At 40.6% G+C, this 18,046-nt stretch overlaps 1 gene segment (V, D, J or C); it reads left to right on the forward strand.

Annotated features, from left to right (window-relative positions):
• The window catches only part of LOC110316708, a 69,894-nt gene that overhangs the window by 12,667 nt on the left and 39,181 nt on the right, over positions 1-18,046 (forward strand). Inside the window, 1 exon segment of the V gene segment in view lies at positions 134-442. Within this exon segment, the coding sequence occupies positions 134-442 (309 nt within the window).

Raw genomic sequence — 18,046 nt, forward strand, 5'->3', positions numbered from 1 at the left:
AGGTTCTTCAATCCCTGGATTTTCTGTTTTCTCAGAATGATATCCACAATTTTTCTAAAAATTTTAAACTAAAAGGTCCTCTGCTGGGAATGTATGTATAATATAATAATATTCTGTGTGTTTATCATTCCAGGCTCCTCTGGTGACATTGTGCTGACCCAGTCTCCAGCTTCCTTGGCTGTGTCTCTAGGGCAGAGGGTCACCATCGCCTGCAAGGCCAGCGAAAGTGTTGATAATTATGGCTNTAGTTTTATGAACTGGTACCAACAGAAACCAGGACAGCCACCCAAACTTCTCATCTATGAAGCATCCAACCTAGAATCTGGGGTCCCTGCCAGGTTCAGTGGCAGTGGGTCTGAGACAGACTTCACCCTCAACATCAATCCTATTGACGATGATGATGTTGCAGACTATTACTGTCAGCAAAGTAAAGAGGATCCTCCCACAGTGCTCCAGGGCTGAACAAAAACCTCCTGGGGTTGCAGCTCACTGAGGCTCAGTCTCTCAGTTCTCTCTTACTCTCTGACATCTCAGCACAGAGCTCTAGGCTTGTTTGGNAAAATATCTCAAATAATGAAACACGTTTATAAACAGATACGTGTGTACCATCCATCCTTCATACCTTGTAATTTAATTATTTTCAACAAAATATATGATTGTTTTAATTATTATTTAACATTTAAGTTTTTATTAACACATATTTATCTTTGGGAATTTCTCCCTTCTCCCCTCACTCCCTGACCACAACCCTGTCTAGTCCCTCCACTCTCAGCATCCTCCTTTGACTTTCCAGTCACTGAGGATTTACTGTCTCTTATTTACAATTCTGAGAATAGAAAAATTTAAGAAATATAAATTATGGCACTAAAAATATTCTTAACCAAAGATATTTACTGTAGTGTGTGTGTGTGTGTGTGTGTGTGTGTGTGTGTGTGTGTGTGTGTGTGAAAGCACAACATTCAGAAGTTAGTTTTTTCTTTCCACAAGGTCCAGTCTGGGAATCACACTCAGGTCATCAGTCTTCTGTGAGCATGCTTCCTGGTACAGGGTGAGCAACCATGTCAGCCTGGGGTAATAATTCTTTTCCTTCAATCATTTATTTTCATTTTAACTTGTGTACATGGGGAAGGGGTACTAGTGTGAGTCCTCATAGAAGTCAGAAGAGGGCATCAGATCCCAGGGAGTTGAGATACTTTTTTTTTTTTTTTTTTTTTTTTTTTTTTTTTTTTGAGACAAGGTTTCTCTGTGTAGCCCTGGCTGTCCTGGAACTCACTTTGTAGACCAGGCTGGCCTTGAATTCAGAAATCTGCCTGCCTCTGTCTCCCAAGTGCTGGTATTAAAGGCATGTGCCACCACACATGGCGATGTGAGTTCTGAAACCAAACTGGGGTACTCTGTAAGAGCTAAAAGTGCTCTGAACTGCTACCTCATTTATTCATGCCTGATCTACCATTTATTAAGGCACTCCTTTAGATTTAGCAACCCCTTTTCCCCTAGAACAATGGAAGACTTAGTGAAAGCATTGTTGTCCATCATTTAAGTTAAAAAGAGCACTGAGCAGTTAAGCTTGTCAATTAATCTTTCAAATAAGGGTTGACATTCTCATCCCAGTGTTTTGGAAATTTTTCTTTTGTTTTGTTTTGTTTTTTCCATTTTGTTTATTAGATACTTCCTTTATTTACATGTCAAATGTTATCCCCTTACAACATTTTCCCTCCAAAAACCACCTATCCCATCCCTCCTTCCCCTGCTCACCACCCCACCCACTCCTGCTTCCCTGTACTGCCATTCTCCTACACTGGGGCATCAACACTTATCAGGACCAAGGGCCTCTCCTTGATAATGTACAACAAGGCCATCCTCCTTTACATATGCAGCTGGAGCCATGGGTCCCTCCATGAGTACTCTTTGGTTGGTAGTTTAGTCCCTGGGAGATCTGGGGTAATGGTTGGTTCATATTGTTGTTCCTCCTATGGAGCTGCAAGGTCTTTCAACTCCTTCAGTCCTTTCTCTACCTCCTCCATTAGGGACATTGTGCACAGTTTAGAGGTTGACTGAGATTATCCCTCTCTGTATTTGGCAGGCACTGGTAGAGCCTCTCAGGAGACAGTTACAGCTGGCTTCTTTCAACAAGGACTTGTTGGCATCAGCAATACTATCTGGGTTTGGTGAATGTTTATGGGATGGATACCCAAGTGGGGCAGTCTATGGATGGTCTTTCCTTCAGTCTATGATCCAAACTTTGTTTATGTATCTCCTTCCATGGGTATTTTGTTCCCCCTTCTAAGAAGGACTGAAGTATCCATATTTTGGTCGTGTTTCTTCTTGACCTTCATTTGGTGTGTGAATTGTATCTTGCTATTATAAGCTTCTGGGCTAAGGTCCACTTAATAGTGAGTGTACACTATTTAAGTTCTTTTGGGATTGGGTTACCTCACTCAGGATGATATTATCTAGTTTCATCCATTTGCCTAAAAATTTCATAAAATCATTGTTTTTAATACATGGGTTGTATTCCACTGTGTAAATGCACCACATTTTCTCTATCTATTCCTCTGTTGAGGGACACCTGGGTTCTTTCCAGCTTCTAGCTATTATAAATAAAGCTATGAACATAGTGGAGCATGTGTCCTAATTACATAATAGAGCATCTTCAGGGTGTATGTATGCACAGGACTGATAAAGCTGGGTATTCCATTAGTACTATATCCAATGTTCTGAGGAGGCCCCAAACTGATTTCCAGAATGTTAGTGCCACCTTGTAATACCACAGCAGTGGAGGAGTGTTGTTCTCTCTCCAAATCCTTGCCAGCATCTTCTGTCAACTGAGTTTTTGATCTTATTCATTCTAATAGGTAAGAGGTAGATTCTCAGGGTTGTTTTGATTTTTATTTCCCTGATGATTAAGTATGTTGAACATTTCTTTAGGTGCTTCTTGACCATTCAATATTCTTCAGATGAGAATTCTTTATTTAGCTCTGCAACCCATTTTTTATAGGGTTTTTTTTTTTATTTCTGGAGTCTAGCTTCTTGAGTTCTTTGTATATATTGGATATTAGCCGTCTATCAGATATTGGGTAGTAAGGATCTTTTCCTATCTGTTGCTTGCCATTTTGTCCTACTGACAGCATCCTTTGCCTTATAGAAGCTTTATAATTTTATGAGTTCCCATTTGTCAATTCTTGATCTTAGAGCACAAGCTACTGGTGTTCTGTTCAGGAATTTTTCCCCTGTGACCATGTGCTCAAGGCTCTTCCTCATGTTCTTTTCTACTACTTTCAGTGTACCTGGTTTTATGTGGAGGTGCTTGATTGACTTGGACTTGAGCTTTGTACAGAAGATAAGAAAGGATCAATTTCCATTCCTCTGCATGCTAAACACAAGTTGAACCAGAACCATTTGTTGAAAGTGCTGTCTTTTTTCCACTGGATGATTTTAGCTCCTTGGTCAAAGATCAAGTGACCATAGATTTGTGGGTCCATTTCTGGCTCTTCAGTTCAATTCCATTGATCTATCTGCCTGTCCTTGTACCAATATCATGCAGTTTTATCACTATTGCTCTGTAGTACAGCTTGAGGTTTGGGATGCTGATTCCACAAGAGGTTGCTTATTGTTGAGAATAGTTTTCGCTATCCTGGGTTTTTTGTTATTCCAGACAAATCTGAGAATTGCTCTTTCTAATACTATGAAGAATTGAGTTGGAATTTTAATGAAGATTGCATTGAATCTGTAGATTGCTTTTGGCAAGATAGCCATTTTTACTATATTAATCCTGCCAATCCTCTGATGATTTCTTCCTTCAGAGACTTGGAGTTCTTGTCATACAGATCTTTTACTTGCTTGGTTAGAGACACATCAAGATACTTTATATTGTTTGTGACTATTGTGAAGTGTTTCATTTCCCTAATTTCTCTCTCAGCCTGTTTCTCCTTTGAGAATAGGAAGGCTACTAATTTGTCTGCCTTACTTTTATATCTGGCAACTTTGCTAAAGTTGTTTAGCTGTAGGAGTTCTATGGTGGAGTTTTTAGGGTCACTTAAATATACTATCATATCATCTGCAAATAGTGATAGTTTGACTTCTTCCTTTCCAATTTGTATCCCTTTGACCTCCATTTTTTGTATAATTGCTCTAGCTAGAACTTCAAGTACTATATTGAATAGATAGGGGGAGAGAGAGGGCAGCTTTGTCTAGATCCTGATTTTAGTGGGATTGTTTCAAGTTTCTCTCCNTTTAGTTTGATGTTGGCTACTGGTTTGCTGTATATTGCTTTTACTATGTTTAGGTATGGGCTTTGAATTCCTGTTCTTTCTAGGACGTTTAACATGAAGAGATGTTGAATTTTGTCAAATGCTTTTCAGCATCTAATGAAATGATAAGCAAAATTGGTCTGACATTCTCTTTCTTTGTGGGGGTCTCTGTGGTTTGGGTATCAGGGTAAATGTGGCTTCACAGAAAGAATTGAGTAGTGTTCCCTCTGTGACTATGTTGTGGAATAGTTTGAAGAGTATTAGTATTAGGTCTTCTTTGAAGGTCTGATAGAATTCTGCACTAATACCATCTGGTCCTGGGCTATTTTTGGATGGGAGACTTTTAATGAATGCTTTTATTACATTAGGGGTTATGGGACAGATGGTTTATCTGATCCTGGTTTAAATTTGGTATTTGGTATCCATTTTGTCCATTTCATCCAGATTTTCCAGTTGTGTTGAGTATTGGCTCATGTGGTAGGATCTGATTATTCTTTTTTAATTTCCATGGTTTATGTTGTTATATCTACTCTTTCAATTCTGATTTTCTTAATTTGGATACTGTCTCTGTGCCCTCTGGTTAATCTGGATAAAACTTTATCTACGTAGATGATTTTCTCAAAGATCCACCTCCTGGTTTTGTTGATTCTTTGTATAGTTCTTTTTGTTTCTACCTGGTTGATTTAAGCCCTGAGTTTGAATGTTTGCTGCTGTCTACTCCTCTTGGGAGTACATGCTTCTTTTTGTTCTAGAGCTTTAAGATGTGCTGTTAAATGGCTAGTGTGTGCACTCTCCATTTTATATTTGGAGGCACTCAGAGCTATGAGTTTTCCTTTTAGCACTGCTTTTATTGTGTCTCATAAGTTTGAATATGTTGTACCTTCATTCTCATTTAATTCTTCAAAGTCTTTAATTGCTTTCTTCATTTATTCCTTGACTAAGTTATCATTGAGTAGAACATTGTTTAGCTTCCATGTGTATGTGGGCTTTCTGTTGCTTTTGTTGCTATTAAAGACTAGCCTTAATCCATAGTGATCTGATAGGATGCATGGGATTATTTCAATCTTTTTATGCCTGTTGACCTCTGATTTGTGATCAATTATATGGTCAGTTTAAAGAAGGTACCATGAGGTGCTGAGAAGAATGCATATGCTTTTGATTTAGGGTGAAATGTTCTATATATATGTATGTTAAATCCATTTGGTCCAAAACTTCTGAAACTTTCACTATGTTGCTGTTTAGTTTGTGTTTCCCTGATCTATCCATTGATGAGAGTGTTGTATTGAAGTCCCCCACAATTATTGTTCTTTTAACTTAATAAAGTAAGACACCCTTGAGTTCTACATGAATCCTGTTTGGTCTTCTGCATCCCCCCATATGGAGTGGGAAATCTCAATAGAATAATCCTTAGCAACTTCTCTCAGATGGGCAACTACAAGGTTTTCAAACTTACAGTCGTTCACAATAGTATAACTATATTGTATTGTTTTCCAAAAGGAGTATAATGAGCTTACACACACTCAGTGGTTCATGACTGTGGGAAGCAGGTGTGACCAAGCCCCGTGATCCCTGTTTACCAAGAACCTGAGCCTGCACACTTGGACGATCCTGTGCTGCCTGCCTGATGAGTCACTGGCCTATCACAGCACGCCCTGGCTGAACTATGTTTGGATCCAGGAGAGGGAGGAGAGATTAGGTCAGAGGACTGATGAAAAACAAAAACAGGATGTGCCCCAGGGGGGGAAGGGGAAGGTTGTTTGAGAATGCTGTTTGAGGAAGCTGTTGGAGAAAGAAGTTAGAGAAATTTTCCTTGGCTTTCATGTCATCCCCCCCCCCATCTCTGCCAGTCAGAGTTCAGGATTTGCGGCATCTGGTGGCCTGTACGGGGAATCTGAACAGGGCATCTGGTCTCCCATATGGGGAAGAAAAGAAGAAAAGGCCAAGAAAGAAGCAAAAAAAGAAAGCAAAAGCAGAAGCCAGGCAGAAGGAACAGGAAGCCAAAGAAAAGCAAAGACAAGCTGAATTAGAAGCTGTTCGGTTGGCTAAGGAGAAAGAATAGGAAGAAGTTAGAAAAAGGAAAGTCAGAAACTTCGGAACTCATGCAAGAGCTGGAACGAGAAAAAGGAGGTATGGCTCCCCCGTGGTAAGAATTAATCTAGCGCTAGGAAGAGGCTCCCCAGTGGAGGGACGAAGCTAGGTTCCCGGTAGAGGGGTGAAGTTAGGCTCCTGGTGTAGTGACAAAGTTAGGAAAGCCTAGCCTCCAAAAGGGATGGAAAACCTCAGATACGAAGCCATGGGATCCTCCACTTCAAAAGTGAAAGTAAAAGCCGCATTAATGCAGCTTCTCAAATAACCACAGGGATGCATATATTGAATCAACAAACCTCAGTAGACATGAAAGTATGCACACTGATGAAGAACCTTGCAAATATAAAGACTATGGCAAATCTTTAAGTTTATTTTCAAACATAAGTCAGAGTCGTGGAACCTACATAGGAGAGAAAGAATATAAAAAAATGTGATAAAACTTTTGACTCTATCCCAAAACTTGTACAGCTAAGAATTCATAGTGGAGAAAACCCGCAGAAGTGTAGGAAATATTGAACAGGATTCAGGACCTTAGCACAAAGTTTGTTACTCCATAGCTATCACGCTCACTTTCCTACAAAAAGCCTAATCAGAGGAAAGAAGGGGTTTGGATCTGCTGGGGAGCCAGGAGTGTGGTTCTCTATGGATTTAGAAGAGCATCCCCCTTATCATCCTGAGTGAGGTAACCCAAACACAAAAGAACTTACATAATATGCACTCACTGATAAGTGGATATTAGCCCTTAAACCTAGAATACCCAAGATACAATTTGTAAAACACATGAAACTCAAGAANANGGAAGACCAAAATGTGNACACTTCGCCCCTTCTTAGAATTGGGAACAAAACTCCCATGGAAGGGGTTACTGAGANAAAGTTTNGAGCTGAGANNAAAGGATGGANCATCCAAAAACTGCCCCACCCAGGGNTCCATCCCATAATCAGCCACCAAATGCAAACACTATTGCATACACCAGCAAGATTTTGCTGAAAGGATCCTGATATAGCTGTCTCTTGTGAGGCTATGCCAGTGCCTGGCAAACACAGAAGTGGATGCTCACAGTCAGCTATCAGTTGGAACACAGGGCCCCCAATAGAGGAGCTAGAGAAAGTACCCAAGGAGCTGAAGGGGTCTGCAACCCTATAGATGAACCAATAATATGAACTAACTAGCACCCCCAGAGCTCTGGTCTCTAGCTGCATATGTAGCAGAAGATGGTCTAGTCAGCCATCATTTGGAAGAGAGGCCCCTTGGTCTTGCAAACTTTATATGCCCCATTATAGGGGCACACCAGGGCCAAGAAGGAGGAGTAGGTGGGTAAGGGAGCAGGGGGGAGGTTATAGGGGACTTTGGGGATAGCATTTAAAATGCAAATGAAGTAAATACCTAATAAAAATGGGAAAAAAGAAGAGTGTCCCCTTTATAAATTAAAGATACAGGGAGTTACCATTTGGGGATTATTAGATTCTGCAGCTGATAGGAGCATTATTAAGGAAGCAGATTGGCCTTCAGCATGGCTTATTCAGTCTTCAGCTCAGACCCTAAGGGGATTTGGGTTTGCTCAAGACCCAAATTGCAGTGCAGGAATTCTACTGTGGGAAGATGATGAAGGTCATGAAGGAAGTTTTCAACCTTTTGTATTGAGTATACCCATATCCTTGTCATGAAACAGATAGGAGTGGTTTATGTGGAAGGAGATGCCCAACGAGTTCATCTGTTCCCTTCTCAATCTGCACAAGCGATAGAATTACATGCTGTCCTACAAATGTTCCTAGAAATTGAAGAGGCATTTAATTTGATTTCAGATAGTCAGTATATGGTCCAAGCTGTTAAACAATTGGAAAATGTAGGGTTAATTAAGGCAACATCCACTGTTTTTGACCTTTTGTCATCCTTACAAAAATGTATATGGGGTAGAAAAATCCTTTTTGTATTATTCATATTAGAGCCCATATTGGACTCCCTGGGCCATTGACAGAAGGCAATGTTATTGCAGATATGCACAAGAGTACAGTGTTCACCTTTTTAACCACCTCCCTGTTTCAGTTCACCCAGGAGTTCCACACAAATTTTCGTGTTAATGCAGAAACCCTGAGAAGAAAATTTAACATCACACGAGAACAAGCTCACGAAGTGGTCTTGAAATGTGTCCATTGTGTTTCCCTGTTGCCTCAAAAGAGCATAGGGGTAAATCCCAGAGGACTTAAACCTTTAGCAATCTGGCAGATGGTCGTTACCCATATTTCTGAATTTGGATCTTTAAAGTATGTCCATGTATCAGTGGACACCTACTTAGGTGTCATTTTTGCCACTGCTCATGGAGGGGAAAAGGAGCAACATGTTATTGCTCATTGTCTTTATGCCTTTGCTGAGTGGGGTATGCCAAGACAAATTAAAACAGATAATGGACCTGCCTATACATCGCAAAAATCTTTACACTTTTGTCAAGCTTTAGGAATACATTTGGTTCATGGCCTGCCCTACAATCCCCAGGGCNAAGGCATTGTGGAAAGAGCAAATGCAACTTTAAAATATGCTTTAATTAAACAAAAAGTGGGAATGGGAGTACAATTTAAGTCCCCAAAGATAAATTAAATCTTATTCTTTTTATTCTTAATTTTTTAAATTTGAATTTTGATGGCCATTGTGCTGCAGATCGTCATTGCTCTCCACATGTTGCTAAATCCCCTTTGGGTACCAGAATGCTTGACACGACCATGGAGAAAGAAATCTACCGATAAGTATGGTGACGGCTCAGGAGAGAGAGTTATGGGGGATAGTGAAGGCCCTTCCCCTACCGGTTCCCCTGAGTGTTGATGCTGGTGTTTATCCCAGATTCTGTGCAATGCCTTTTTTAATGTATCCTTGAAGGGGAGTCTGTGCTTTTCTCTGGAAAATAATTGTAAACTTACTTCTGTATGTATGGTACCTCCCTTTTTCTTTTTAGTTAGTAATAGGACTAGTTCTTTTGAATTAGAATGCTCCAATATCACATGCTTTTTGTCTCAATGCTGGAATCCTACTAGACCCCTGCCCCTGTCGATGGTGACCAGAATACCCACAGCCATACCCTGGCCTCTGGAGGTGCAGGAGGGTCAGTTGTCAGTGCTCCTAAGGAATAGGAGAGATTTTGGAATTACAGCCGCTATCATTACAGCAGTGATTGGAGATGCTGTGGTGGATGGTATGCATGCGCGTGCGGGCACAGGCCGACCAACGACTACTGACTCAAGCTATGGCATCTATAGAGTCAGGTAATTCGCCCCCTGTTTGGCTCAGTATGATGGGTCATTAATCCATGACGGATAAGACTCTCACATGTGCATACCAACCTAAGACAGGTTGGTGAAAATGAGTTCACCACACCNATGACGGGTAAGGATGTAACATGGTTGAGGGCAACCTAAGACAGATGCGATCCCAGAGCCATTTTAATTAAACAAAAGGGGGATATGTGGGAAGCAGGTATGACCAAGCCCCGTGATCCCTGTTTACCAAGAACCTGAGCCTGCGCACTTGGATGATCCTGTGCTGTCTGCCTGATGAGTCACTGGCCTATCACAGCATGCCCTGGCTGAACTCTGATTGGATCCAGGAGAGGGAGGAGGGATTAGGTCAGAGGACTGATGGAAAAACAAAAACAGGATTACCCCGTTGGGAGAAAAGGGAAGGTTGTTTGAGAATGCTGTTTGAGAATGCTGTTTGAGAAAGCTATTGGAGAAAGAAGTTGGAGAAACCTTCCTTGGCGTTCATGTCTTTTTTCCCAATCTCTGCCGGTCAGAGTTTGTGGTTTGTGGCACTTGACTACAACAGTTAGAGCCAGGCAGGTTTTCTGGGTCCTGTATTCAGAGTCTCATGGGCTACAGTTAAGTTGCTGTCAAGACTGCATTCTTATCTGGGTCCTCAAAAAATCTCCTTCCCAATTCAGTCACTATGTTTACCCAGCAGTGTGCCTTGAACCTCTGTGGCTGAAAATGCTACATTTGAATTAACTGTGAAATACATGCTTCCCTAAGGTGCTACAAGCACTGAAAGTTCCCTAACATGTGGGATCTCAGTAATCAAAGCAGCAAGGAGATGCACAGCAGAGGACACACTCTGGCTTTGACCTGATTAAACCAGAATTATGCAGGTTAATCTCCCTTTGAATGAACTCAAAATACTCAGAATTTGTACATTTATTACACTCACAAAAATCTCATTTCCTCCTCTGTATAGTAGGCAGCATAGGGTGGTCTCAGATATTCTAACAGATCTGACACAGTTACCCAGAGGCAGCATTCATGAGCTCTGGGAATTAGGAGTCACCTTGAGCAGAGAAAAATGAAGTGGTCCGGGCTTGATTAGAACCCCCTGAAAATAAAATTTGGAATCTTATGACTTCTTCACTCAAAAACCTTTATGCCACTTCATAAAAACAACCTATTTTTGTTGTGTATTCATCAATGAGGAATACCACCAGTAAATGCAAAGAGAGCTGAGTAGTACACAGTATTCTATGACTGCCCCTTAAGAACTCACATCCTTATTCTCACTGATGTGTGCCTGTCACACCTTCTCTCCTATAGTCCATTCTGTTTGCTGTACCTGGGGATCAAAAACTGAGGTTTTTAACATGTTTGAGTAAGTATTATCTGTTGGTAATAATGCTTGAGAAGGATTAGGAGGTATGACCTTGTTGGCGGAGGTGTGTCCCTAACAGGCACAATTCCCAGTGTCCTCTCTCTGTCTCTTGCTTTTAGATGAAGATGTGAACTTTCAGTTCCTGGTGCCAGGTCTTTTCTCTGCCACCATAGATTCAAATCGTCTGTAACTGTTAACCAAATTAAACACCTTATTTGTTGGGTTGGTCATGAGGAAGTGTGATAGGTGGAAACTGGGGGACAGGAAGGGAAGGAAAGCTGTGGTCAGGATGTAATAGATGAGAGAAGAAAAAAAGGACAGGTCTATTTAGTTCACAGTTCTAGATATTCAAGTACACAGAACTGGCTTCTGGTGAAGGTCTAACAGTTAGCAGCACCAAAAAGGCTGGGGGCCAGTACTTTGTACACAATGCATTAGACCTTTGAGAAGCCATCAGCCCTCCAGCTGGAAATGTCTCATCATCTAGGGATGCTGAGCTAAACCAAAGGTGCAAATTTAGGATACAGGATGAAATCACCAGACAAGGAATGTAAATAGATGAAGATAGACTAAGTCTCACAGTATATTTCAGTACAGAGAAGTGAATACAGGAAGAAGAGCTACCCTGGAGAAAGGCACGCAACTAGAGGAGATTTGAAATAAGAATGTTGTCCAAGACTGTCTTCAGTTTTAATGTAAAAGTAAAATGTTAATAAAGAAAAGAAGTTAAACATCTGTCCCAACACCACCAGGATTAACTGGGAACAGCAGGATCCAGGGACACAAGAACCCCACGCAACCAGTGGCATGGGTTCTTTCCAGTCTGGGTCAGAGCTCTGAGCTGAATGTGTGCTTAAACCCTACAGCCAGTGCCACAACACCTAGAAAAAGGTCCACTCCCAGGTGCCTTAATATGGCAAGGATCCCAGGGAATTGGTTACACCAGAATCTTAGAATCCCACAGGCACCTTTACTTCCAGGAGCTCTGACACACCCAGAATCTCAGGATCACAGCCAGAATTACAGGGTCACAGAGACAGCTGGACTCTGATGAGTTCTAACACAACCAGAATCACAGGAAGAAAAGGTTCCAGTCAGATATACCAAGGACAGGCAGCACTAGTGAGAAACAGATGGCAGGAGGCAAACATAAGAACATAAACAGAAGTGGATGCTCACAGTCAGCTATCAGATGGAACACAGGGCCCCCAATAGAGGAGGCAGAGAAAGTACCCAAGGATCTGAAGGGGGTCTGCAACACTATAGGTGGAACAACAATATGAACTAACCAGTACCCCCAGAGCTCGTGTCTCTAGCTGCATATGTAGCAGAAGATGGTCTAGTCAGCCATCACTGAGAAGAGAGGCCCCTTGGTCTTGCAAACTTTATATGCCTTAGTACAGGGGCACACCAGGGCCAAGAAGTGAGAGTGGGTGGGTAGGGGAGCGGGGGGTAGGGTATAGTGGACTTTGGGGATAGCATTTAAAATGTAAATAAAGTAAATACCTAATAAAAATGGGGGAAAAAAAAGAACATAACCAGTAGAAATCAAGATTACTTGGCATCATCAGAACCCAATTCTCCTAACATAGCAAGTCCTGAATACACCTTCAAACCAGAAAAGCAAGATTCAGATCTAAAATCACTTCTCACGATGATGATAGAGGACTTTAAGAAGGTTATAAATAACTCCCTTAAAGAAATACAGGAGAACACAGATAAACAACTAGAAGCCCATAAAAAGGAAACACAAAAATCCCTTGAAGAATTATAAGAAAATGAATGTGCTCAAGCCTTTTCCCCAATGTTCTTTTCTACTAATTTCAGTGTCTCTGGTTTTATGAGGAGTTCCTTGATCCACTTAGACTTGAGCTTTGTACAAGGAGATAAGAATGGATCAATTCTCATTCTTCTACATGATAACCTCCGGTTGTGCCAGCACCATTTGTTGAAAATGTCATCTTTTTCCACTGGATGGTTTTAACTCCCTTGTCAAAGATCAAGTGACCATATATGTGTGGGTTCATTTCTGGGTCTTCAATTCTATTCCATTGATCTACCTTTCTATCGCTGTACCAGTACCATGCAGTTTTTGTCACAATTGCTCTGTACTACAGTTTGAGATCATGGATGGAGATACCACCAGTTCTTTTATTGTTGAGAATAGTTTTTGCTATCCTAGGTTTTTGGTTTTTCCAGATGCATTTGCAAGTTTCCCTTTGTAACTCTGTGAAGACTTGAGTTGGAATTTTGATGGGGATTGCATTGAATCTGTAGATTGCTTTTGGCAAGATAGCCATTTTTACTATATTAATCCTGCCAATCAATGAGCATGGGAGATCTTTCCATCTTTTGAGATCTTNTTCCATTTCTTTCTTCAGAGACTTGAACTTCTTATCATACAGGTCTTTTACTTCCATAGTTAGAGTCACACCAAGGTATGTATTACTATTTGTGACTATTGTGAAGGGTGTTTTTTCCCTAATTTATTTCTCATGCTCTTTATCCTTTTAGCTGAGGAAGGTTACTGATTTGTTTGAGTTGATTTTATATCCAACCACTTTGCTGAAGTTGTTTATTAGCCGTAAGAGTTCTCTGGAAGAATTTTTAGGGTCACTTATCTATACTATCATATCATCTGCAAATAGTGATGTTTTGACTTCTTCCTTTCCAATTTGGATCCCCTTGATCTCTGATTGTTGTCGAATTGCTCTGGCTAGGACTTCAAGTACTATATTGAATCAGTATGGAGAAAGTGGGCAGCCTTGTCTAGTCTCGGTTTCTAGTGGAATTGATTCCAGGTTCTCTCCAATTAGTTTGATGTTGGCTACTTAGTTTGCTATATATTGCTTTTATTATGTTTATGTATGGGCCTTGAATTCATGAACTTTCCAAGACTTTTATCATGAATGGGTTTGGGAATTTTTCAATGCTTTCTCAGCATCTAAGGAGATGATCATGTGGTTTTTGTCTTTCAGTTTGTTTCTATAGTGGATTACATTGATTGATTTCTGTATATTAAACCATCACTGCATCCCTGGAATGATGCCTACTTGATCATGATGGATGATCGTTTTGATGTGTTACTGGAATCGGTTTGGGAGGACTTCATTGAGTATTTTTGCATCGATGTTAATAAGGGAAATTGGTCTGAAGTTCTCTTCCTTTGTTAGGTCTTTATGTGGTTTAGTTAGCAGAGTAATTGTGGCTTCATAGAATGAATTGGGTATCTGTTTCTATTTTGTGGAACAGTTTGAAAAGAACTGGAATTAGGTCTTCTTTGAAGGTCTGATAGAGCTCTGCGCTAAACCCATCTGGTCCTGGGNTTTTTTTTTTTTTTTTTTTTGGTTAGGAGACTATTAATGCCTGCTTCTATTTCTTTAGGGGATATGGGACTGTTTAGNTCATTAATCTGATCNTGATTTAANTTTGGTACCTGGTATCTGTCTAGAAATTTGTCCATTTCATCCAGGTTTTCCAGTTTTGTTGAGTATAGGCTTTTTTAGTAGAATCTGATGATGTTTTCCTCAGGTTCTGTTGTTATGTCTCCCTTTTCATTTCTGATTTTGTTAATTAGGGCACTGTCCTGTGCCCTCTAGTTAGTCTGGCTAAGGGTTTATCTATCTTGTGATTTTCTCAAAAAAAAAAAAAAAAACAGTTCCTGGTTTGGTTGACTCTTTGTATAGTTCTTTTTGTTTCCGTTTGGTTGATTTCAGCCCTGAGTTTGATTATTTCCTGCAATCTACTCTTCTTGGGTGAATTTGCTTCCTTTTTTTTTATAGAGCTTTTAGATGTGCTGTCAAGCTGCTCATGGATGCTCTCTCCAGATTATTTTGGGAGGCACTCAGAGCTATGAGTTTTCCTCTTAGGACTGCTTTCATTGTGTCCTGTANGTTTGGATATGTTGTGGCTTCATTTTCATTAAACTCTAAAAGGCCTTTAATTTCTTTCTTTACTTCTTCCTTGACCAAAGTATCACTGAGTAGAGTGTTGTTCAGCTTCAACGTGTATGTGGACTTTCTATTATTTATGTTGTTATTGAAAATCAGCCTTAGTCTGTGGTGATCTGACAGGATATATGGGGTAATTTCGATATTTTTATATCTGTGGAGGCCTGTTTTGTGACTGATAATATGGTCGGTTTTGGAGAAGGTACCATGAGGTGCTGAAAGAAAAATGTATATCCTTCTGTTTTAGGATAAAATGTTCTATAGATATCAGTTAAATCTATTTGATCATAACTTCTGTTAGTTTCACTGTGTCTCTGTTTAGTTTCTATTTTCAGAATCTGTCCGCTGATGAGAGTGGGGTGTTGACATCTCCCACTATTATTGTTTGAGGTGCAATATGTGTTTTGATCTTTACTAAAGTTTTTTTTAATGTATGTGGATGACCTTGCATTTGGAGCATAGATGTTCAGAATTGAGAGTTCATCTTGAAAAATTTTATCTTTGATGAGTATTAAGTGTCTCTCTGTATCTTTTTTGGTATCTTTAGGTTGAAAGTCAATATTAGAATAGCTACTCCAGTTTGTTTTGGACCCAAGACTACCAGCCCAGAGATGGCACCACCCACAAGGGGACCTCTCCCCTTGATCACTAATTGAGAAAATGCCTTACAGCTGGATCTTGTGGAGGCATTTCCCCAACTGAATCTCCTTCCTCTGTGATAACTCCAGCCTGTGACAAGTTGACACAAAACTAGCCAGTACAATGGGCATCTCTTTCTTTAGGTTAAGGAAGTTTTCTTCTATAATCTTGTTGAAGATATTTACTGACCCTTTAATTTGGGAATCTTCACTCTCATCTATACCTATTATCCTTAAGTTTGGTCTTCTCATTGTGTCCTGGATTTCCTGGATGTTTGGGATTAGGACCTTTTTGCTTTTTCTGTTTTCTTTGAATGTTGTGTCAATGTTTTCTATGGTATCTTTTACACCAGAGATTCTCTCTTCCACTCCTATATTCTGTTGGTAATGCTTGAATTTATGACTCCTTATCTCTTTCCTAGTTTTTATAACTCTATGGTTGTCCCTCTTTGTGATTTCTTTATTGTTCCTGTTTCCATTTTTAGATATTAGATGATTTTGTTCAATTTCTTCACCTGTTTTGTTGTATTTTCCTGTAATTTTTAAAAGAATTTTTCTTCCCAGCACTCCGGAGGCAGAGGCAGGCGGATTTCTGAGTTCGAGGCCAGCCTGGTCTACAAAGTGAGTTCCAGGATAGCCAGGGCTATACAGAGAAACCCTGCCTCAAAAAAACAAAAAGAAGAATTTTTTTCTATTTCCTCTTTACTAGGTTCTACATGTTTACCTCTGTTCTCCTGTATTTCTTTAAGGAAGCTATTTATGTGCTTCTTACAGTCCTCAATCAGCATCATGACATGTGATTTTAAATCTGACTTTGGTTTTCTGGTATGTTGGGGTATCCAGGACTTTCTGTGGTGGGAGAACTGGGTTCTGATGATACCAAGTAGCCTTGGTTTCTGTTGGTAAAGTACTTGTGCTTGCCTTTTGCCATCTGGTTATCTCTGGTGTTAGTTGTGCTTGCTGACTCTAGCTGGAGCTTGTCTCTCCTGTGGGCCTATAAGCCTCTGTTAGCACTTCTGAACGACAAGTTCTCTTCTGGCAGGACTTGTGTAGAGAGAGGTGTCAAACAGCCTTAGCTCCTGGGTGCAAATGGTGACAGGAAGGATCCTGTCCAAGATGCTCCACTGTTCCGGTGCCCCGTGCACAACTGACTTGTCCTACTTTGGGCAGTTATTGGAGAGAAAATGGTGATCTCAACTCTGAGCCCAGGAGTGAGAGCACTCTTGGGAGACAAGCTATCTACTGACAGAACCTGTGTACAGAGAGCTGTGGAACAGCCTTAGTGCCAGGGCACAGATGGCAACCAGAAAGCCTAATCAGTTATTAAAACATTGACTTCATGAAATTAGCAATCACATGGATGGATCTATGAAATATCATCCTGAATGATGTACCTCAGTCACAAAAGAACACACATGGTATGTACTCACTGATAAGTGGATATTAGGCAAAGAGGGTGGAAGATACAAGATATAACTCATGGACCACATGAAACTCAAGGTGAGGGAAGAACAAAGTGTGGATGCTTCAGTCCTACTTAGAAGAAGAACAAAATGATCAAGGGAAGTAAAGAATGGGAGGGACTTGGATAAAAGAGATGGGGGAAGAGGGGAAGAATCAGACATTGGGGGAGATAGAGTGGATGTACAGAGGGTCAGGAAGTTGAACAGAGGTATGTAGCAATGGGGAGTGGGGAACTAGGGTAGGAACCAGAAAGTCCAAGATGCTAGGAAAGCAAGAGCCTCCCAGGACAACGTTGGAATGACATAAACTGAAATATCCCACAAAGGTGAGGGAGAGTCTGTCAAAATCATATCCAGACGGTAGGCAAGTCTCCCCAGTTGAAGGATGGGGCCACCCACCCATCTCCAAAATTTTAACCCAGAATGTTCCTGTCTAAAAGAAATATAGGGACAAAGTAGAGCAGAGATAGAAGGGAAGGTCATCCAAAGACTGGCCCACCTCAGATCCATCCTACATGCAGACACCAAACCCAGACACTATTGCTGATGCCAAGAAGTGCTTGGTGACAGGAGCCTGATTCAGCTGTCTCCTGAAAGACTCTGCCAGATCTTGACCAATATAGATGCGGATACTCACAGAAAGCTATCAAAATGAACACAGGAACTCCAATGGAGGAGTTAGGGTAAGGATGGAAGGAGCTTAAGGGAAATTATCTGGCATCAGCTGGAAGAGAGACCAGTGGACCTGTGAAGGCTTGTTGCCCCACTGTAGAAGAATTCTAGATCAGTGAGGAAGGAGTGGGTAGGTGGATGGGGGAGCACCCTCAAAGAAGCAGGGTAAGAGGAAAGGGGATAGGAGGATTGCAGAGGGGAAACCTTGAAAGGGGATAACATTAGAAATGCAAATAAATAAAATATCCAATTAAAAAAAGAGAACTCAGCTGCTGCTACTCAAAAGAAGAAATAGAAATAGCAAGTAAATGCATTTTTAAAGAGTTAAACATTCTTTTTTTTTTTTTTTTTTTTTTTTTTTT

This window comes from Mus pahari, chromosome 2, assembly GCF_900095145.1.
Source record: "Mus pahari chromosome 2, PAHARI_EIJ_v1.1, whole genome shotgun sequence".
Taxonomy (NCBI): domain Eukaryota; kingdom Metazoa; phylum Chordata; class Mammalia; order Rodentia; family Muridae; genus Mus; species Mus pahari.